The sequence below is a fragment of the Peromyscus eremicus genome, chromosome 20 (assembly GCF_949786415.1).
Source record: "Peromyscus eremicus chromosome 20, PerEre_H2_v1, whole genome shotgun sequence".
NCBI lineage: Eukaryota > Metazoa > Chordata > Mammalia > Rodentia > Cricetidae > Peromyscus > Peromyscus eremicus.
This window is the reverse complement of record NC_081436.1, coordinates 35,381,059-35,405,165: the sequence shown is the minus strand read 5'-3', so window position 1 is coordinate 35,405,165 and position 24,107 is coordinate 35,381,059. Positions and strand designations below refer to the sequence as shown.

At 41.3% G+C, this 24,107-nt stretch overlaps 1 protein-coding gene across 1 annotated transcript in view; it reads right to left on the bottom strand.

Moving 5' to 3' along the window:
* The window catches only part of Dnaaf11 (dynein axonemal assembly factor 11), a 98,420-nt gene that overhangs the window by 27,699 nt on the left and 46,614 nt on the right, over positions 1 to 24,107 (bottom strand). Inside the window, exons 6-11 of the mRNA XM_059247014.1 lie at positions 20,755 to 20,943; positions 17,973 to 18,050; positions 13,653 to 13,718; positions 10,113 to 10,182; positions 9,313 to 9,443; positions 3,561 to 3,730 (exon numbers count right to left, since the gene is read on the bottom strand). Coding sequence (XP_059102997.1) covers positions 3,561 to 3,730; positions 9,313 to 9,443; positions 10,113 to 10,182; positions 13,653 to 13,718; positions 17,973 to 18,050; positions 20,755 to 20,943 — 704 coding nt within the window. The remainder of the gene's footprint in view (positions 1 to 3,560; positions 3,731 to 9,312; positions 9,444 to 10,112; positions 10,183 to 13,652; positions 13,719 to 17,972; positions 18,051 to 20,754; positions 20,944 to 24,107) is intronic.

The following is a 24,107-nucleotide window of genomic DNA, read 5'->3' as shown; positions in this document are numbered from 1 at the left end:
TGAAAGTGGTAGGGCCTTTGAGAGGTGAGGCCTTCTAGTAGATGACTGGGGTAGGGACCCTTTGTGAAGGGATCATGCAAGTCTTGTGAAGTTCCCAAGAGCAGCCTGTTATAAATGGGCAAGCCCAGGGCCTCGCCACTTTCTGATTCTCTTGACACATTCTCTCTGGCCATCACTCTTTGTCTCTGATCCCATGAACCCTCCATACAACTTCATGTATCATGTTGTGATCTAGCCAGGAGATCCTTGTCAGATTCTTGCACTATACTATTTGTTCTTCTAGAATTAGAGTTACGAGTCAAATAAGTCTGCTTTCTTCATGACTTACCTGTCATCAGGCCATTCTGTTATAGCTACAGGGAGTGGGCTAAGATAATAATTACAAAACAATGTTAACAGATATTATAGTATAATACAAATAAATAGTAACAAACAATATTAATTAAAACTATTTACGTATTAATACAAATACTAATTATGTCCCAAATACTGTTCTAGGTGCCTTTTTAAATCAGTTTATATCATGCCTACAAACACTTTTTGAGGCCTGAACTAGTATAATCACTTTATAGATGTTGCATCAGAGACACAGAGAAATTAATAATTTTCCAGAGGTCACACAGATGCTGAATAAAAATAACGAGATTTGACTCAGGTTCTCTAGCTTGAGGCTATGCTTTTAATCATTGCATTTCATTGCATCTAGATGGATGGCAACAGAAATCGCAGCGGGCTTGTTTTGGAGGCAGAATCTGATAGGTTTATTTTAAACACAATCTGAATAATACAAATGGGAAAAAGCTGGAGATAGTTGATAATTAAGGGAGATTAATGTTTTAAATATTCAAATTCAGCTACTGTCTTCACTCATTCAAAAAATATATCTATGCCTTATCCGGTTTTATTCTAGGTCACAGCAACAAGGCAGTCTGGAAAAGACAAAACCATTTGTTCTCTAGAGGCTTATATTCTTGTCGTGGGGCAGGGGAAAGCAACAGAGAAGTAAATTACCAGGCAATAAACTCTATAAGGAAAAAAAGACAGCAGAACGAGATGTAAAGAATGCAGGTGGAGGGGATCAGGAACCACCTCCTTGATCAAAGCATACTTGAGAAGAAACCTGAAGGACAAGGCACCTTATGAGAGTGGCTGGGGGAGCAAAGCCCTGACTCACCCCAAAAGGATATGTGCCATACTTGTGAAAGCACAGGGAAGCCCATGATGCCAGCAGATGTGAGGGAAAGTGGTAGAAAAGGAGGTCCAGGAGGGAGACAGGAAGGGTGAGATATCAGGGAACGCTACCTTTAACTCTGAGTGAAGTGGGGAAAGTGACATGGTCTGATCCACGTTTAGTATAAAATGGCCATTCAGGATGCTGTGCTCAAAACGAATCTCCAACTCCTCCATGGAAGAACAGCGGACCCTTGAGGGACAGATGACACCCCTGATCTTGACTGGATGCATCCAGTGTAATAAAGGTATGGACCCTGATGACTGAGAATCTGTTTCCATCACTCCCAAAACAGAGACTAATGAATACAGAGTTCTGGAAGCCAGGAAGAAATATCACCAAGCAATGGGCATGCCAGAAAAGCCTGTGAGATGAGTTTCCTACTTGATTGTCTAGGCATCCACTTTCCACTGCATGATGCTGCCTTTGTGAACAGCCAGAGGGCTTCATCATCTACAGCGATCCACTCCCAACCAGATGACAGCCCTTGGTTACACAGGCGGTGCAGTAGGACACTGCATGCTGGAAGTCTGGCGCCCATAAGTTAAGCCACAAAGATGGTGAACAAATTCAGGAGTCTGGCAGCATGCACAGGATTGTAACCTGAGCATCCGCGATCCAGAATAGCTCACCTACTAGCACAGACTGAGTAGCAGGTGTGGGACAGTTCCAGGAGGCACTGGCAGCCTAGCTGCTTCCAGGAATGGAGGAGAGCTAAGCTCCCAGTGAGGTTAGCAACAGAAACTTAGCCTTGACCTATGTGATGGGAACAGATTTAAACCGGTAGGATTTGCCTACTGGTCAGCACTCTGTACAGATCCGGGCTTCTTGATGAGTAATAAAAGAGAAAAATATCATTTTGACATCATGAAGAAATGCCAAAAGTCTACTACGTAGCTAGACCAGCCTAGAAGTACAGGTCTGTATTCTAACAACTCAGGAGGCTGAGGCAAGAGGACTGTAAATTCAAAGCTTTTCTGGGCTGCACAGTGAGTCTAGGAATAGACCAGAGAATTTAGTGAGACTCTTTCTCAGTGCAAAAAAAAAAAAGTAGAATAAGAAGTAGGGGTTTGTGGTTCAATGGTAGAGCAGTTGCCTAGCCTGTATCACATTCAATTCCCACTTACTGAGAAAACAAAATAAAACATGGTGTTTTTTTTTTTTTAACTCAATGAAAAGGTTTGTGTCCTTGGAAAATGGGCACAAATTTCATCACTGAATTTCCTCAAATCCACATGATATGGTCATTGTCAATCCAAGCCCAATCAAGCAGGTCAGCTGTTGGCAGTGTTCTTCACAAATATACCACAGACAGACTTGCTGAATGTCAGCTCATGATACACTGATTTAGATGATCCAAGCAGTATAAGACACTAAGGACTATGTTAGGTATTCCTGGGAATCCTACTTTTCCTTAACATGCTAACAGTACTATACTATGAATGAATTGAAATGCTATGTCTAACTGAATTGATTTTTTTCATTTTTAGGTGAGGCAATATATTTTTATTTAGTATATAAACCTCTTTGAATCAGAGTGTTCTGTTACTTGAGGCCAAAGGCATCTTAATTGTATGGTTGTCTTGTATCAATGAATTTCATGTACTGTGCATATTTAAGGCTTACATGACCTTGCAGCATACAGTAGATAATGAGAAGGTCAGTGCAATAAAATTAGCATATCCATCATTTCACAGTTACCTTTCATAGCAAGAACAACTACAGCCTGCTCATATAGTGTAGATATCAAATGCAAACTTCCTAATGCTAGTTCCTATGTTGTACATTAGCTCCCTAGACTTGGTCATCCTACATTCATTCTACTCTGTCCTCAGATCTACATCCTCCAATTTCTCTTTATCACTCTTTTTTTTTCCGAGACAGGGTTTCTCTGTGTATTTTTGGTGCCTTTCCTGGAACTCACTCTGTAGCCCAGGCTGGCCTCAAACTCACAGAGATCTGCCTGGCTCTGCCTCCTGAGTGCTGGGATTAAAGGCGTGTGCCACCACTGCCCGGCTTCTCTTCATCACTCTTTATCACCATCACTTTGTTTTGACTTTGCTTTTGCACTTTTAGAATATTCAATTATTATTTTTTTAAACTAGTTTACAGAGGACTAGCTTCCCACATTGGGTTTTCATGTTTTATTTTGGTCTTTTCTCCCATGCCACCTCTCGGCCTTCACCCCTTTTCTTGGTATTCATTCTCTCCAGTGTTATTCTCCTTTCTGTTTTGTTCTGCTGTCTTTCCTGCCCCTTCCCTTGCTCTTGTGAAAGCTTTTTTACTTTATCCAGCCACGTAGGTCCTTTCCAACTTTCCTGGCCTTTACCCATATTTACCTCCATCTTCACCATCATTTTGTTTTCTATCTCTGCATATTTGATTTTCAGAAACATTCCACATATAAGGAAGCTTGTGCTTGTCCTTTCTTTGCCTGTCCTGTCTCGCTTAGCATAATATCCTCCAGGCTCATCCACGCCATGGCAAATGTGCATATATCTGTATATGAACATATAATAGTTATCACATAGATTTACATGCACCAAAGCTTTTTTAATCAGTTCACTCATGGATATATACTGAGATGTATTCTTACAATATACTTTAATATTCCAAGGGTTTTTCTTAATGATCATAATGCAGGCCAGACTCATGCAACTTCCCTATAAGTCAGCAAATCCAGACACATGGAATACCTCACTGGGTTCAATGTCAGTACTTTAAATGTTTTAGTCAGAAGCAACATTATGAACGTGTTAGTTTTCAGCAATATTCACTTTAACCATAATATAAATGAAGTGAATTTCATTCATTAGCATTTGATGATTTTTAGAAAAACATATTTGCTGTCAAGTTTATATGCTCATGAATGGAAAACTATTAATTTTAGGTGAGAGATTGTTTATTCTCTGAAGTCTGATTTTCGTGACTCCTCTTTTAAGGAGCAGTGATACAAGATGACTAATCTATACCGGGACACCCTTTCACATGATCCTAAGGGATAATCCCCCAGAGAAACACATTTTCCAAGTTTATTACTGAAAACAAGCCAGAACCAGCCCTCCATGGTCTACCTGTACCATCTCACCTCTATTCTATTCTTAATAAGCTATCTGTTATGGCTTTTACATTTTAACATGAACAAAGGCAACTATGGAAACAAGAAGAAATATTATTTATTTATTTATTTATTTATTTATTTATTTATTTATTTATTTATTATTTTTTAGTTTTTCGAGACAGGGTTTCTCCGTGTAGCTTTGCGCCTTTCCTGGAACTTGCTTTGTAGACCAGGCTGGCCTTGAACTCACAGAGATCCGCCTGGCTCTGCCTCCCAAGTGCTGGGATTAAAGGCGTGTGCCACCATCACCCGGCTAACAAGAAGAAATCTTATTCCTTGGGGAGCTAAGGTAGAAAACTCCTGAATTTAAGTCTCATCCAGTCATGGAAGTAAGGCTTATTCCCAAAACAACAACACAACCCACAAAAGGCACATGCCAACAGGAGGCTGTGTTTATTGAAGACTCATAATTAGAGACAACAAAGACTTTTGGCATCCATTGCCTGCCACCCTGTACGAGGTACCCAGCCACGTCTCTAGCTTTCCCTTTAAGACTAACAGTTATCAGCTAGACCGTGGTGATGTGGGCCTTTAATCCCAGCACTTGGGAAGCAGAGGTAAGTGGATCTCTGTGAGTTCGAGGCCAGCTTGGTCTACAGAGCAAATTTCAGGACAGCCAGAGCTGTTACACAGAGAAACTCTGTCTCAAAAAGTTTCCCCTTCTCCAAAAAAAAAAAAAAGAACAGTAGTTATTATTTCATTGTTGTCATGTCAGTTACACTAGAAGTTTCCACAATTCGTGGGGCAGGGCTGCTGCTCATGGTATCACACAAATATCTCTTATGTATATGGAGGTAATTATGTTTTCTCTTAGACTCCTCTGTAGATGTTCTGGTTAATATAGGCACACTCCTTTAATTTGTTGTGGCCACCAAGGACAACAAGATCCTTACAGGACTGTTTGTTATTTTTATTGCCTGACAACAAATTTCACTTTCTATTTTTTGCCTCAGAATAAAAACACATAATTGATTATCTATGTTGGAAAATTGGCTATGGAAAATGAAGGACTATTTAATCACCGTGGAAGCCTTATTGGCTAATCAAATTTATATTCCTCCTAGCAGACACTCTCCTTTCCATTGTCCTTTCCTTCCCAGGCAAAGGAAACCCATTACTGCTTTATCTGTTCTTCTCCTGGAAACCTAAGGGGCACTGAGGAAGGGAACCCCACCCTAGCACAAGAGATGAGCTCTAGTGAGAGAGGTCAATCAGACTGTCACCAGCCCTTTGCCAAAATGTTTTTATGTTTCAGGGTGAGGCTAATCAAGACTACAGGGACTCTTCATCTAATTGGACCCCTTATTCTAGAGGGACTTTTGTTCCAAGGTGATGAGAGATTCTCTGCCTGTGTCTTTGATTTCTGTCCATTTCAATTTCATGCAGGGGGGGGGGCAGGAAGTGTGATGCCTGTTACTTCCTATGCTCATCTGATAGGAGAAGTTGGTTTGAAGGTAAGCTGACATTTCAGAAAGACCCTGGCTCTACCTGCTTAAACCCTGTCTACTTTCTCCTACCTTCCTATAAAAGACACAATTGTTTCTGTATGGTTAACATCAGTTTGTGGGGCAGAGTTTACAGATGAGAGCATTAAACATTTCAGCTCACTCAGCAGCTTATAATAAGGAATCCAGATACTTCACAGGGACAAGTAAAAATTTTCAATCAGGCTTCTTTCATTTTTTTCAGAGTTCTCATCTATGATAAGACTGTCATAGAATCAAGTTCTGTCTCGGATATTCAACTTCGAGATCAAAGGAAAATGGCATAACACTCTGAAAGTAAACAGAGACAATCCTTCCAGCCTTTAGAAGTTATAAATGCCAGGACTTTAATCTACCAGGGAAGCACAGAGTGTATTTCTGTCTTCAATTTCCACTCAACATTCAGTGAGTCTCCCATTTATAAATCATGGATAGCCTCAAAGCCCACCCTTGATCTCCATCCCCGAGTAGAATCTAGCCTGTTACTCGATTCCCATTTTCAGCACCATTTCCAAAACCAGTTGTCTGAAGTTTTTCTCTTCCGTGTTTCTAATTCCGACAGGTTTCTCTGTCCTGCTGAGATGACTCTCACCGTGCCAGCCTCCTTTTGGACAAATCCAGTGAACACATCTGTACCTTCCACGGACTTGGCTTCCTTCTTGAAAAGGTTTATTCTCTAGTCATCTCTGGTACTTTGAACTTTGGTTGGTCCTCCCAATTCACTGATTATTCATCATCCTGCTGCCTGCTGGCTCTTTCTCTGCTCGATCTCAGAGTGTATCTATGTTCCCTCTGCTCCACCGTGAACTTGCTCCATCTGAACCCTGACAGAAACCTTTTCAGCACCCCCTATCCTATATGCCATCTCTATGCTCATAATTTCTAGGTCCCTACCTCTGAACAGTTCTTTCCACTGAGCTTAAGGCTGACATATGTGAACGCCTATCTAAGAATTCAGCTGGATGCTCCATGGCATTTATTATTTAAAATCACTACATGAGACTATGACCCACTTCCCTCAAATCATTCAGAGGCCTCCCCAACTGATAGGACCAGAATATGCCTGTTAGTTCAAGCATCTTTGACTTTCCTCCATCTTTTTGGCATCCCCCTCAAAATATATCCTCAATTTGGTGACTCATCAACTGTCTGCCAGCTCCCAACAGGTCTGCCCCACTGCAGAGACGTCTCACCTTTATTTTCTGAGTCAACTTTTCCCACCCTTTGGTTCTTAATCCACACAGAAGGCAGAATTACCTCTTTAAACAGGTCATGGGGGGGCTGAAAGGATGGATTAGCCGAAAAGAGAGTGTATTGCTCTTGCAAAGGACTTGATTTCAGTCCCCAGAATCCATGTTGAAAGGCTCACAATTACCCGTAACTCCAGATCCAGGGGACCTGACTCCCTCTTATGGCCACTTTGGGCTCTGCACCCATGTACATGAGAGACAGACAGACAGACACACACACACACACACACACACACACACACACACACACATACACACACCTCTTTAAAAAATATTTATTTTTTTAAAAAGCTATAGGTTTTAATGCCTGCTGAAGAGCTACCAATAGATTTCCTTGATTCTTGGACTAATATCCATATTCCTTGTTATAGCCCAGAAAACTATGTGAAAGTAGCTTCTGCCAGCATTTCTGGCATCTTCTTTCTACTTTATTCACTATGTTTCAATTATTCTAGACTTTTCTTTTATGCAGTAACCTCACATCCATCAGTTTCTTTTAACTTGCTTTCCTTTCTACTTAGCACATCACCTTTACATACATGGGTCAAATATATCATCCAAGTCTCAGTTTAAATGGTGTCTTAGTCAATGTTTTATTGCTGCAAAGAGACAGCGTGACCAAGACAACTCTTATAAAAGAAAACATTTAATTGGGGCTTGCTTATGGTTTCAGAGGCTTAGTCCATGTCATCATGGCAGCATGCAGGCAGACATGGCACTGGAGAAGTAGCTGAGAGCTACTTCCTGATCTCCAGACCAAGAGAGACACTGGACCTGGTGTGGGTTTCTGAAACCTCAAATTCCACCTATAGTGACATACTTCCTCCAACAAAGTCACATCTACTGCAACACGACCACACCTTCTAATCCTTTAATCCTTTCAAACAGTTACACTCCCTGGTGACCAAGCATTCAAATATATGAGCCTATGGGGGCTATTCTTATCCAAATTACCACAAACGTCAATTTCTTGATCCTTCCATCTAAAAGGGCTAGTCACATGCTTTCAGTCAATCCTCTTAATCTTATTGTCTGTTTTATCTTCAGCACAGTGCCTAGCTCCATCAAAAATAATCGTTTTTGTTTAACTGTTTGTGGTCTCTTGGTTCATTCGGCACCTGGAACAGAATCTGGCTGGCTGCTAGTATGTACTGAGCGCACTGAAGAAGGAAATCCAGATGGAACTGTTATTCCATCTGTATTTATCCAGGAGCTGTCTCTCTGGTTTTTCTAACACATCCACAGTAAGAAACGGCATCAGGAGTGGTGCTTCAGGCTGAGGTCACCCATGGCTTCTTTTGTATGTGCCTCTGGCGCTCTTTTCCTGTCCTCTCTGACATTTGTCCTCTGCTGCAGCCACACACAATCACTTCCCAGTCACATATGTGCTCCACCTTTCCTGTCTCCTTGCCACTTGGCTGTTCTGTTTTCCATGAATCACAGTCAACTGACCCTTCAAAATCCGTCACACACTTCTTTATCAAATTAGTCAATAACTCTATTATCTCTAGCACATGATTCCATGATTTTTTCTCAGACTTTGGCAAAGTTATATACTTATATGTCTCTCAATTAGAATCATTAAAGATTCATATTCATATTCATCTTTAAATCAGCAGCTGACAGCAGGTAGGTGTTCAATAAATGTATTGAACCAAATCAACTTGACCCCCTGCCATGTGAAAATATAAATAGAACATCAACTACTTTCCCCCAAATGAATAAAGCTTAAGAAAAAATAATGATTTATATTATTAAAAACTACATCATCAGCATCACAGAACAGTATTTATCTTGTAAGTTTGTTCACATTCTCATTCTTAAAAATCATAAAAACTAGAAGCCTGAAAGTGTTAATAACTTCTCCAAAGTTATAAAACTATCAAGCTCAACGTTTAGAAATCAAATACACTATCATTAGAGAAACAAGGCCAGCTAGACTCCCATGCAGCAGACAGGATCATAGGGACTAGCCTCACTTAGAAGAACCCTGTGATCTGTCAATCCAAGTGCTACCCACACTCTGGTCTGCAGAAGTGACCAGATTGGAAGGATGAGTCACCCTGGGCCTCAGTTATATCTCAGCCTCAGAAATTTCTCCTCAGAGGCCTTGGTTTTCCTACCTGAGCAGAGGTGAGAGTATTTCTTGGTTTGTCAACTAAGGGCACCCTAATCAGAAGTCATCACTAATCCCAACAAGTCACGCTCCTTCAAAAACCAACATACTCAGACTTGAAACTTGTCCAAATGCCGTTTCCTACCTTGGGCATGCAGATCAGCAAATGCCCTGTTGTCTGGGATCTTCTAGCAGAGCTTCTGTCAGGCTGGACCTCTGCAGAAAGGGCAAGCTGAAATGGCTGGATGTGAGAGAATAAGGGGGCAGAGAGAACAAGGACATGTTAAAAAGAAAAGCCCACCTTAAGGGTATTTTCACTACAAAGTCATCACACACTGTTAAATCAAGAAAGCCGTTTAGATGCGTTAAATTATGATATAAGCTATTCTTGGTATGCATGAACTGTGTGAGCTGGATTTATGTACAATCTAAAGGATATTCACCAGCCACAATCAGTGAAATCTTCATGAGTCCACTTAGGGTGGAAGGGTCATTTGTAAATAAAATGTCATATTTCTATTTTAATGTCACTTTGGTTAACCCAAATGAATGCTCAGAATCAGAAAAAAAAATGCTATTTCAACATGGTAAAATTATAGTTTCCATGAATGAACTCACTGACCACTTAGAACTGGCATTCAAATGAACTTTATGGCCATGATATGAATTTTGAAAGATTACAATGCACGAGGTGCAGGTTTAAAGCATTCATATTCCTGAGATACATAAAAGTAACAGCTATCCACACTGTATCCCATCCCTGTGGAATAAAACCACATGCCTAAAAATAGTGCTGGTCGGGTTTCCGGTTTTTCTGATTAGGTAATGTTTTGTTTTGTTTTAAATGGGACCCCACACCATAGGTCAAGACTTATCTTTTAAAATGACAATATTCCACAGTTTTGCCTACCTTTCCTTTGACCATTACTCGAACATAAGTTGGCTGCACATCAACCTCAATTAACGAGGTATCCATGTACCTTCAAAATTAAGCATACCACATGTAGTAATTGTCAAAGAAAACACTCAGTAAAACATGAAAGCATGCTTACAAGACCACTTTAGATGAAGAAAGTTTAAAATGTCCCCATTAAACTGGTCCTAAAATACTAGCCTTAAATTATTCCTAGTCCAGAGGAAATTCAATATATCAGCAATTTCATTTTTAGACATACAAGTACACTTGGCATTGATTGCCCCTAGCCCAAAAATATCTGAGGTCTAAAATGCCAGAGGTTTGCAAAAAAAAAAAAAAAAAAAAAAAAAAAAAAGGCTTGTCATATTCTTCCATGAATATTTTATTTTAAGCCCCTAGGATTTCAGTAGCTGGGAATGCTGAATCCACCACACTCTGGGCCAACAGGCACCAGCTCTGCTTTTCAGATGCCTCGGTACCCTGCATCTGTTTCACAGATGCACTGGATCTGCACCTCTGGAATGGCAGCTTCTTCCCCTAGAAGGTACAAGCAGCTGAACAACAGTGCCTTCCAGGGACAGCAGTCACCCGAGGCTGGGCCTTTCTTTTCTCCTGGCCAAATGCAACAGCTAGATTTTACACCACATGTTAAAATAAGTTTAGTCAAGTAACTATATTTTAAAAACTGATTGTGTATATAAGAAAATGGGGCAATGATTCAAAATTCACAAATATTAAGACAGAGGGTGCTCATCCAGGGGGCTGGGGTGGGGACCAAAGGCCTAAGCTTTGGAGTCATATAGGTTTGTGAGGAATTTGCTCCTCTGATTGCGGCTTCACAGTCTTAGACCACATTCCCGAGATCCTGATCAATCTATTTCTTCCTCTGTACAGTGAAGAGCACTCTGCCCTCTAAAAGTGCTATAAAGACACACAAGCAATGTCCCTTAGACAGTTCACATTAATAAAGTATTACATCATTAGCTCTTAAACTGTAATAAAAAGAGGACAGAGTCCTCTCCCATGCTTCGGATTCTCACGTGGTCGCCAGCACCTGCCCACGGGGCCTTTGTTTGTTTTCTACCAGTTCTTTATAGAGCAAACTACCCCTCATCTCCCAGTTCTCATTGCTCAGGGCAACAAGTTCCACTGGCCACCTCACACTGCCAACCACCAGCCTCACGCCCTGATACTCTGTTTCCCTGAGCTCTCCCTTCTAACATACTTTCCCACCTAGAGCCTTCCTCCCTCTGTAGTTACTCACTAGGTGTCTGACTGCTTACTGCCTGTGTCCTAAGCTGGAGGTATAAGATAACAAAGAGCTGTATCTATGTGGAATATGCTGGTGACAATCTCCTCATGCCTCCCACAGGGGAAGCATGCTGCGGTTTTTGAATAAATTCATTATGAATGGGTTGAACTTCATAGATAACTTCATGTGTTGATAAACTCCAGAAACAACCTAAAAGTGAGAAGGACTGAAAAGGGTGAAACTATGAATATTTACCCCCAAAACAACAACAACAAAGAAAACCAGAAATGGAGGTTGGAGCGTTGTAAGAATGACAGGTATGAAATCAGTATGGGAAAGATGGGGTTTCTTCAAAGGCAGGGAGGAGTAGGCAGAGAATGGAGTAGATGGTGGGAAAGAGCATGGTGTGAAAAATAGGAGAGCATAGAAGACTCACCCCCATTCAGCATAGCCAAAGCGAAAACAACACAAACACCCAGAAACTGAAAAATAAACAATATGTAGTATACCCACACAATGGAGTATCATGAAGCCATACAAAGGAAGGAAATTCTAACACGTGGCAAAAATGGATAAGCCATGAAGTCACAAAGGCCATACACTATATGACTCCAACTATATAAAACTTCTAGCATATGCTCATTTAAGGATACAGAACTTACATTAGCGATTACCACGAGGAGGAAGAAATGAAGACTGCTTGATAGATATGGGGTTGAGGTAACAATGTCTAATGGTTAAACTACACTGTGACGTTACCAAGTGCTACTGAATTGTATATTCCGAAACATCTTGACATGGAGTATGTTATGTTATGTGTAATTTGCCACAATTATACAAGCAAAGTTGGAAGAAGACCTAAGCGATTATGGTCTGGCTTCTCCAATTATTGTTTACTTTGACAAAAGTCACTCTCTGAAAATACACCTTTTCCTAGATCATTATAGAGTATCAGTCTCTCTCACCTCCCACAGCTACTGCAATATCAAAAGAAACACAGACCATGTAAGAAGCCATTAACTACACAGAGGCCTTTACCAGCACTTTCATGGACATGTTCATAGACTCCATTATTGTCCCTTCCTCCCTCTGTCCCTGCATCTATGGTCCTGCTAATAGGCACTGGCTACTATTTCAGGTACTAGAGGTATACAGGCCAAATAACATTTCTTCCTTGACCTCAGAATTTAAAAACAAAAGGAAATCTATACTTTGTCCAAAAGTAAGCAAAGAGCAAGGAGTGGAGGGAAGTTCTGGGGAAGGGCAGGCCCTGTTCTTCTCAGACAGTGGGCAGTGCCCTCTCTCATAAGGTGACATCTCATCAGAGGCTGAAGGACAGAGACATTGACAATGAGAATGGCACAGGCACAGGGAAGTGGGTTCACATGGAATGGAATGATCAGAAGTCACCAGGGCAGTAATCCAAATCTAACACTGTCAAGCAATGAGGTGGAGTGATCTGGATAATTTCAGGTTTGTGTTACAGGAAGGGTAGGGGATGATACAGGCTGAGTGTTGAATGTCAAGCCCCAGGATGTTTAGAAGAGAGAATTAATAGTCTGCTGTGGCCATGAGGGGCAAACAGGTCACCTTGCCACTGTAGTCACGCCTGTCCACTGGAGAACCAGTACAACTGAGAACCAGTCATAATGTTGGGAGCTCAGAGCAGAATGTCTCTGTGATCAAGGGCTCTAAGGTGGGATGAGAAGGCTGACCCTTAAGGTTCATTGTTCTGTCACAGCATTTTGTAAACCAAAGAGGGCTGTCAAAGTAAAGTAACAGACTAGAGCAAAGGGTACTTGAGATATGAGCATCATAAAATAGCATAGTTCTGAGAATCGGTTCAACTCTGCCTGCAGGATTCAAGGGTCCATAGCCATGGGGCTGTGGGATTATTGGTTCCTCCTTTATAATCTTTGTGCATTTAAAATTACAGTGAGTGCTCTTGGTGGCTAAGAGCACTTGTCAATCTTGCCGAGGATCTGGGTTCAGGTTCCAAGCACAATGGCTCATGACCACCTGTGACTCCAGCTCCAGGGACTCCAGTGCCCTATGTTGTCCTCTGTGGGCACCAAGCATGTACATGGTGCACATACATTCACACAGGCAAACAATCATACGTATAAAATAAGAATAAATCTTTTTAAAAAATTACAGTGAGCACTCTATCTCTTTAAAACAGCAGACCGACTTTCATTTCTGTGTTTCAGAACTCAAGGGGTTGCTACCTAGAAAGAGATCTAATGGGAAGGCCATGGGAATGAATATATAAAAAGCTTTACCTATAGACAGCCAGGTCCAGGATGATCTGGTTGTGTTTCTCATCATCTTTCAAAGAGAAATCAAGTCTATAAAGGACACATGGAGGGAGGTGGCTTTAGTACATTGTAAAGATAACCCTGTCATATAATCAAAAGTAAATGACAACTGGCATATAAAAATCCTCGATGCCAAACTTACTTTGAAAATTAGACAATAAGACATCTATGCTAATTTAAAATTCTTTTGAGACGTCTAGGAAGCCTATAGACAAATTACTCTTGCTGACTTTGTTGACATGTGAGTTTTTTAAGGGATATCATATGCAAAGCACTAGCTTTGGTTTGGTGCAGAGATGGAGACACCTGGTGGCTGAAGTGCTCTTTTCCATTTAATTTGAGTTTGCCAGAACTCAACTAGAGCATGGGTGTCCTTCTGGGGGACATAAATGCTACCTCTGTGTGCTGTGCTTCCAACACCCCATTCCTCAAGTCCCTGGCAGTCTTCCTTCTTTTTCCTTGCCACATTTTATCATCTTCTTTCATATTGCTATCCCTTTTGTCCTGGGAAACGCTGAGACACAGCCAGTAATTTATAACATCTATTTTATAGTTAAAGAAACAGAGGTTCACAGAGGTGGAGATGCTCAGAGAAAAGGCACAGGAGCCGGGATAGGCAAGATCCAAAGCCCCTGACCCTTCAGCTACGTCCCCTGGCTGAGTCCTAAGTATTACTGTGACACTGGAAGCGTATTCCCCAGAATTCCTTGGTCAGTTTCAATTTGAGCAACTCACTTGTTAAAATATAATCAGTATAACCAAACATCATTAAACAATATACGCTAAATTGTTTGAAAGGTACAAATTAACCTGTAAACTTGGCTATTCATTTCAGGTCTGCTGTAGCAAAGACCCTTGTTACCAACACTCTAACCACACATGTCTTCTTCAGAGTCTCAAACAAGCCCTGCACTTCTTACCTCTTGGGAGCCCTCTGTGTGTGGTCCTCTCTACTTACCAGACAATTCTACAGTTGGCTAATTTGAACTCTCTTCCTGTGTAACTTAAAGCTAGTTTTAGAGGTTTTCTTGTTTTTGATTTTCCCTGTTGAGGATCACTAGAAAAGTCCCTACCGTTTTCCCTTTATCTCTAGTAATAGAACCCCGTGAAGCACATGGCTATGCAGAATAAAGATACCATTTTCTACCCTTCCTTGAGCCAAGGTTAGGACATATGAAGGAATGAATTGTGGGCAAATTCCCAGGAACTTCCCTTAAGAAACAACGACAATGTCCTTTCCTGACTCTTTTATTCAGCTGAGAGTAACAGATCTCAGTAACACATGAATCATGAAGACTGCTTATCAAGCTGTTGTAATTGTCTAGGTAAAAGGTAGCATTGGCTCACTCTAAGACAGATGTGAAGGAGCTGATGGGTAGTTGGTCTCTGGTGCTACAGAAATAAAAGTGTATGGCAATCACTGATAAAAGTCGGGGAGAGGAGAATCAGGAATCAAGGGATCTGGGCTTTAGCGCCGATGGGGAGATAACTGATACTGAGATGGAGACAGTGGGAGGTAAGCATCGGGGAGAGGTGAGAGCAGTAAGTAGGGGGATAGAAATCATTCATTCTTTTTCAGTCATGTATACCAGCAAACTGATGCCACCAAGCTCACCGAATACTGAAGTTTTGAATCCAGGGCAGAGGCCGGAACTTGTTATGTGTAGTACTGTAGTCAAAGCTACAGGATTTATTTTTAATTATTGCCTTATGTTCTGGTCTACAAAGAGAGTTCCAGGACAGCTGGGGCTACACAGAGAAACCCTATCGAGAGAGAGAGAGAGAGAGAGAGAGAGAGAGAGAGAGAGAGAGAGAGAGAGAGAGAGGTGGGGGGAGAAGAAACACACAGTAAAATGTCAGAGACTGAGTACTGACAAGTATGCTAAGAAATTTGGCTACTGCTTGGGCCAGAGAAGCAGAAGTTGACAGAAATTTGAGAAGGAGAGGCCTTGTTTTTGTTAAGATTAAAATTATTGAAATCTGCCTGTGTGCTGGTGCCATTGGTCCAGGGGAGTACAGAGGAGTACTGCAGGACAGCAGGAGTCGCTGAGAAGTTAAGCCTTTGATGGTAAGAGATGCTAAATCGGTGAGCCAGCAAGGGGACTAGGTTTTGACAGCAAGTTCAGCCATCATAGAAGAATAGTGTCTACCATGGGAAACAGAAGACACCTGGTTGATTTTTTTTTCCAGTGAAGAAACAAGGTCTTTAAGACTATAGGATCATAGGGCCATGCTGGAGATGAGAAGGAGGAAGAGGCATGACCACTGCCTGCAAGTGACTGAGAGAATGTTTATCAGGACAGTACAGGGCAAACAGTTGACTTGAGACTTGTGGTAACGATGGATGCTTTACTCCATGCACACTGAGCAGGAGGAATGCTCAAGATTAAACAATGCCTGGATTTGTGAGTTGGTGATGATGGACAGGCAAAAAGAGGGAGCTGAAGATTCTGCTGAGGATGAATTTCTGTGAGGGATACAAAAGACCAAATCAAGAAGAGAACACAGTGTGGTGACCATAAGCAAAGCTGGAGAGTGGACGGATTCCTGTGTGAATGGAGCCTGTGGCACTGGGGATAATGCTCAGTGAGTTGACGAGGTTAAGGCTCAGCCCATGGGCCACTGATGGCAGCATGGAGAGGAATGAAACCAGGACCTTGTGGCTGAGCTGAGGGGACAAAACTACGTCAAAAGTCACCAGGACAGAGGGTGGGGTTCATGAGGCAGAGAAATGGAAACCTAAGTGCTAGGATCTTTCATGAACTGAGAGGGCAGGTGGTGCGGGATTGACTGGGGTTATGTAGAAGACTAAGAAGAAGGGATGAACATTCAACAGGGGCTGTGGGATTTTAGGTAAAGGGAATCAGATAGGCTGCACCTTGCTGCAGGCCATAACTTTACCTGAGGTTGGTGGAGAGAAAGAATTTGGTCAATGGTAGAAACAGAAGCTCTGGTCTTAATCAGTAGACATAGATATACATCGCCTGAGGGAGGGAATGATGCTGGTGATGGATCTGTGAGATCAAAAAAATGCAGGTGGATGGCAGACAGGGAAAGGGGAAAAGAAAATTGGGATAGATATAAGGGGGTATAATTCTGAGGAGGACAGATGACCTGGTACATGAAGGAGGAGTGGTGGCCAAGGAATGAAGGGACTAGGGGGCAGTAAAGAGTAATTTCTTCAGAGTCTTCTCAAGAGGACTGGCTTTAGGGCAGGTAGGGTAATTAGCATGGTAGAAAGAATGGTGCGTGTACAAGAGTATGTAAGGTCCTGAGGGTCTCCCTTCTCCCCGTTGAAGCTGAAGATAGAGTATCTTCCCATTAGGCTTTGAGATTTGGTGAAGGCAGCTCCTGTCACATACACTGCTGCATCAGCAGTACCTAGCCTAGTGTCTGGAGCTGCATTCCTGTCTGCTGAATGAAAAGGGGGCATGCCAAGTGAGAGACTGGAGACCCAGTCATGGAAATCATTACACGAGGACAGTGTGTACAAGCCCGATGCATCGGCTTAATAACTATGTGATTTCGGCCTATCACTGACCTAAAGAGATGATATTCTGTGGGCCAAACATGCTTTCAGTGAAGACGAGCAATGCCTGGGATGACTCTAGATCATCTTTGTTGTGGTAATGACATAGCAAATGAAATGATGGCAATAAATGGGTTTTGAGTAATGAAATGAAGCTAATGAGATTTAGCCCATAGGCTTCTTATCTGTATTGTGATTATAAAAGGCACTGTGGGTATGCTCTCTAGTTCTCAGCTTTCAGACAGACACACACACAAGGTAGCTCAGGTATTCTGAGACTTGAGGATTTCCAAGTTTACCTCTCTCCTTGACTAAGGTATTTGTAGCAGTGCCTTTCTCTAGCTTTTGAATGCTCTATAGATGTATTCCAGGGAAAATGTAGACATAAAGGAGATGCCTTGATGTTCTCAGACAGATTGCTTGTGACAGAGTTTCAAAAATTCATAAACACAACAATGATGCAGTGACAGTTTTCAGGCATAAAACTGTATATGGTCCAAGATTTCATGGGATGCATAAATAACTATGATTTCCATATGTCAGGATCGTTTTCTAGAAACCAGGAGAACTATGCACTAGAAATAAGCAGAGATGTCTGGCTTTTAACCATGCACAAAATGACATTCCTGTTACACTCATCAAACTCATTCACAGTGGTCAACATGCTCTCTCTCATCAGAGCAAGCCTATCACAGAGGCCACAGGAGTGTGTGTGCACTAGTGGACTCTCAGTGTCTCCAGCTGTCCTCACATACTTGGCTTCATTGACATTCAGGACCTTCCCATCTTCAGTGACCAAAGTCCGGGGTGGTTTCACTTTCTTCTTATCTCCACTTAAGGTTGAAGGTGATGGGAGAGAACAAGGGGCATGCATCAGTAGTTGAGGAAAACAAAATGGGTATAAACATTACTAATACATCTTTGTGAAATACTTCAAGAAACTTAATCAGGCATTTGTTACTATACTCACAATTGACTTATAGAGTCGGTCCTCTTAATTCTACACTGCTAGTCAAAAATCAAGCCAAGTTTTACATGGTTATAGCTGTATCTCCAAAGCAAAAATGTGACCAAGACAAATTTGCCAGGGAATTTGAAGTGAGGAAGTAAATACCCTTTCATGAAATACTCATGAATATTTAAATGAGTCTGTTTTATGCAGGATTTACCCAGATAACTGTCAATTCTCCATGTGTGTATATGGAACTTCTGCTTTAGTTAAAATTACAATTTTTGAAATATAAGCAAAATCTATCCTGTGGAAATAAAAGTACTGATGCATAAGGAACATGAAAGTGACACTTCTCACAGCATCATTTCCAGGGGCGAGTCCAGAAGTGCCAAGAACGTCTATCAGTGCAGGACTGATTGGCTCCACATTGCTACATAACATTGAGAAGCACCTCACAACTGTTAAAAATGTGCTTGCTCTTTACCCACTGTTGAAGAAAAATGTTGATGGTGTATTTAGCAAGCAAGTATACACCATGGAAGTTTACTTTTTTTGTGTAGAGCTGGGATTAAATCAAGGGGCACATACATGCCAGGGAAGTGCTGGACCACGGAGCTAGGCCCCAGACTACTCTTCATCAAACTCAAGCCACAGTAGAGATTTATTTATACAGATGTTAGTGGAGCGTTACATAGTTACAGGGAGAGAAAAAAGCATATCAACCCAAGTTTGTTCATTCTTACTGTGCTGAACGGCAGCATAGGAGAAAGTGAGTAAAATGGAATATGTGAAGCAAAAAGTTAGCACATGTTTTTCTTGACTGCAAATAATGTTTTAATGTGTAAACAGGCACATAGGGATTCAAAAAAGGATGATATAACCATAAGTATTCATGAGCCTTGAATTTCTACTCTTTTAAATAGAGAGTTTGTGTTAGTCAACTTTATTGTTTTAATATCAAATTCTTTTCCACATTAACTGAGCTTCCTGATCTGGTCAAGTTATTTTAGTGACTTAAGACAAGGAAGAGATCCAGAAACACTGAGGTTTGCTCACCAGCATGGACAGGAGTTCAGGTAGGGCAAAGGGCTGCCCTGTGTTCTTGCATTCTCCCAACTAATGAAATTGTTCATGTATTCAGAGATGCAGGCATACATCTCAGAGACTAAACAGGGTGACTGACACCTCCATTCAAATCAGCTGTACTCTTTTACGTATTAGGGAGAAAAAAATTCCTTCTTGTTCTAGGCTTAGTGCAATATAAATTACTTGCCCCATATATATAATACTTACATAATCAATACATATTCAGGTACATGAGTATATATGTTAAGAATACTGTAAGTCTACAAATATACAGAGTCTATATTTTAAAGGGCTTTTAAGGGCTGGGCAGTGGTGGCACACGCCTTTAATCCCAGCACTCAGGAGGCAGAGCCACGCAGATCTCTGTGAGTTCAAGGCCAGCCTGGTCTACAGAGCAAGATCCAGGACAGGCACCAAAACTACACAAAGAAACCCTGTCTTAAAACAACAACAACAACAACAAAACTATCAAAGGGCTTTTAAATCTGTATAGAATCTTCATGTTTAATTGGCTCATCTGCTTTTCTCAAAAAAAAAATACAGTGGAGTATTAAAACAGTGATGTAGTCTGCTTAACAGAGGAGAATCAGATGAAAAGTTAGGTGCTTACACGCATCACTGAGGGCGGTGGGGTCAGGACATGAGTGCTCATTTTCTGATGCTGCTCTCATGCTCTTCTCAAGGCAAGTGTGCCTTTAAACAAATCACTACATTTTGCACCTTCCTATCTCTCCAAATACTGAAGAGCATTTTATGGAAGTGGTAGAGAATTGTAGTAGTCTTTCTACTCAGTCTCTTGCTTTCCATTGACAATCATAGAAAACACTGTTTTTTATTCATCTCGTTGCCGTGCAGACAGCTATTTCAGAGCTAATTGATGACATTCTCAAGCTCACACATTCCAAGTATCCCTGTCAGTGATATACTTTACATACTAGACTTCAGCATTGACATGGAGTGGAAGGAAACAGCCTGTTTATGAAAAGGTGTAGTTGACAAAAGCATTGCTTATGGATCCTAGAAATTAAGAAGTAGTGAAATTACATCTAAACTCTTCAAAGTGGCATTGCACCATGAAAGTTGTACCATGAGAATAAAAAGCTTAATGAAACTAACTCTAATTTTTAATTTTACAAATTAACCAAACAGACTTAAAGAAATTCATTCATCCCACAAAATAATCTTTTCCTTTGCGCCTTAAGTAGTATTTCTAACCTAGACCATGCTATTTCTAGATATATGTGAAACAGCTAAAAAGAAATAAAACAAAATCCCATCTAAAATGTCATACTCCATGATGTTCTAAACATGTATTTTTATGTTAATAGAACTTAACCAATAAAATTCAACAACAAAAAAGCTATATTTGGAAAAGGGAAGATTCATGGGTGATGGTTAATAATGGTTTGGCACAGACAACAGATAAAACATGTACAATCATGAATGTACAGTCCACAAGAGAGTGTTGTCTCATGCAACCACGGGGAAAAATGGAATACCTTAACTTATCTTGGGATTTACGTTGTTTCTCCATGTGTCGAAGAGTTTCCAATCTAGATTCAGGAGTGAACGCAGAGGGTTTGTTCCAGAATGCCAAGTCATCTTCACTTTCGTCTGATTTCTTTGTGCTGTGCTCTTCTTGTGTTTCTGGTACCTGGAGATGGTCTTTGTTCTCTATAGAAGATGGGCTGGGCAAAGCAAACAGACCCAGAGCATGAAAGCCCAAGAATGGACATAGGAGTCTCATCTTTAATGCTTCCTCTCAAATGCCTTATGCTTTCCTATGTTAACTTCATATCTGTGCATGCCAAATATCCTTGGGAGTTCACATGTGCTAAGTTGGAGGAAATATTTGCCTCAGTATCAAGGCAGACCCTCATCTTCTGTCTTTAAAATATCACAGTACCCAGTCCGAGTATGCATATACCTAGTTAATATGCGTTGGCTGGGGAGCTTCACAAATAGATTTTTGAGCTCTCACCAGAGTTTATTCACAGATATGGAGTGGGACCCATGGGTCCTTGTGATATCTTGTAGGAGGTTCTGATGATCAGCTGAGCACGGAGATCACTGAACCTTTGCAATTTCCCCACTTCCAGCCCTATTCCTATCACATCATCCTCTCTCTACACTGCTCCTAGTTCTGGCTCTAATAGACAGTGAGATCACTTGACTTCCCAGTTCTTCAATAATGTCTCCCTCTAAATGCTCTCGAGAGACATGCGGGGCTTCCCGTGGTATGTCCTCCACTTTATTTTTCATGGTTCACTTCTGATTATGCTGCTTCATATGGCAGCAGCTCTCTGTTCTCTCCTTTATCCTACTTGGTGTATTGTCTGGGAATTAAATGATCTCTCTGTGTAATTGAATGCGTATTTTATGAACTATTCAGCATTTGTTCAACATGAATTCAAGACATTTACTGAGCCAGAATCCTGGGCAAGATAGACCATGAGACCACTTTCAGGACATGGTTCTGTTCTAGTAGAGAGAAAATGATACTAATAAACAATAAACACTGGCATGGACTCTCTCCCCTCATCACTCCCCAGAATGCACACTCCGTTAAAAAATAGTATTCAATGGAAACTTATTTGAAGCTATTAGTTCTAGGTATATTAAATAATCACTCAGTATTCATTAGGTTTGGGGGCTGTTACTGAAAAAAGTCTATTTTAATTGATCTACAGGAAGAACACTATTTTTATTAAAAAAAAAAAATGATGGGGCCAGGCAGTGGTGGCACACGCCTTTAATCCCAGCACTTGGGAGGCAGAGCCAGGGGGATCTCTGTGAGTTCGAGGCCAGCCTGGTCTACAGAGTGAGATCCAGGACAGGCACCAAAACTACACAGAGAAACCCTGTCTTGGAGACAAAACAAAACACAACATTGATGGGACAAAATTACTGAAATTTAGATAATACAGATAGAACATAGAAAAAAGTTCTGCTTGGTTTTTTTTTTAACATGATATAAACTGCAACTAGACATTTCAGTGAATAAAATAATGAAAATAACTGAAAAAAAAAAAACGTGCTTTGCCCTAGAGCTAAAGTTCTTTCTGGTATAGAAACATCAACCTATGGGGTATCAGTAACACTCTACAACATCTGGTGAATTGTCACTGGACTAATTAGCTGCGTTCTTAGATAACCTTTTCCTATAAAGTGACTAGTTGGCTTACTTTAACCCTTTACAATCTAAAACTTAAAAATGGTTAAAAAAGAGTCAGAGACAGCCCCTGCTCCCACTGTTAGGAGTCCCATAAAAGGAACAGGCTACTGTAACATATACGCCGAGTGCCTAGGTCAGTCTCATGCAGGCCCCTTGGTTGTTGGTTCAGTCTCTACGAGCCTCTATGAGCCTAGATTAGGTGATTGTGTCAGCCTTCCCATAGTGTCCTTGACCCCTCTGGCTCCTACACTCTTTTCTCCTCCTCCTCTGCAGGATTCCCAAATTCTGCCAAATGCCTGGCTGTGGGCCTCTGCATCTGCCTCCATCCGTTGCTGGATTACACCTCTCTGATGACAAAATTGAGCCAGGCACCAATCCAGTCACAGGAGAAGGCCAGTTCAGGCTACTTATCCACTATGTGACTCTTTTTACAGGCTTTTGGATTCCTGCTTCTCATACCGTGTCACCTGGCACAGCCTTAATACATGGGGAGGAGCTCAGTCTTACTGCAACTTGATATAGCATGTTTTGTTGATACTCATAGAAGACCTGCCCTTTCCTGAATGGAGACAAAAGAGGAAGGGATTGGGAGTGGGAGAAATGGTTTGGGAGAGGGACTGGGAGGGGAGGGTGGGGGGAGAGGCTGTGGCTGGGATGTAAAGTAAATAGATGAATAAAAATGGTTTAAAAAAAACCTCTACTTATGAAAAACTAATACTAATATTTTGCTAAATGAACATAGCAATAAATGACTCCTAGTAACATGTTGCCCATAGATGAGCACACTGCTCTCCCTACATCAGAGATGCTTCTTGCAGCAGATAGTAATTAATATAGGGACCCACAACTAAACAATGTACGGAGAGACTTTGGAGCATTCAGTCCTAAATGGAATGTCTAATCAAATCCCTCCCCTCAAAGCTCAGGGGTCTATGTGGAAGAGGGGGCAGAAAGACTTTAAGGGCCTGAGATGATAAATAACTCCAAGGAAACAGTGTCTTCCACACACATGAAGACTGATGAACACATGAACTCATAGCAACTGTGGAAGCAAGGTTCAAGCCAGACAAAATCCCACCACTGAGAAAGGGAAGTGGACACAAAGTCCCACCTCTAACCAAGATACTATTTGCAATTGGTAGCTGTCGGAGAAGAAAACAGTTTTCTCCAGTGGGGTGTCACTGAAGAAAAGAATTCAAATCACTGAAAGGAAGTGCTTTGACGTAGAGCTAAAGTGTGATATATCAACCACACTCCTGGGTGGGCTGCATGCCCCGTGCAGTTGGTCAACATAAATCAGATTCTGTGGTGTGGTGTGGTACGTGTGTGTGTGTGTGTGTGTGTGTGTGTGTGTGTGTGTGTTATGTGAGTGCATGTATGAGTGTGTGTATGTGTTGTGTGCATGCATGTGAGTGTGCATGTTGTTTGCATGTGTATTGTGTGTATATGTGTGTGTTATGTGCATGCATGTGTGGTATGTGGTGTGTACGTGCATGTATGAGTGTGTGTGTGTTGTGTGCATGTGAGTGTGCGTGTTGTGTGTGTGTGTGTGTGCATGTGCATGTGTATTGTGTGTGTATGTGTTTGTGTGTGTATGTATATGTGTGGATGTGTGTGTGTGGATATATGTGTGTGTGTGGATACATGTGTGTGTTTGGATGTATGTGTGTGGATGTG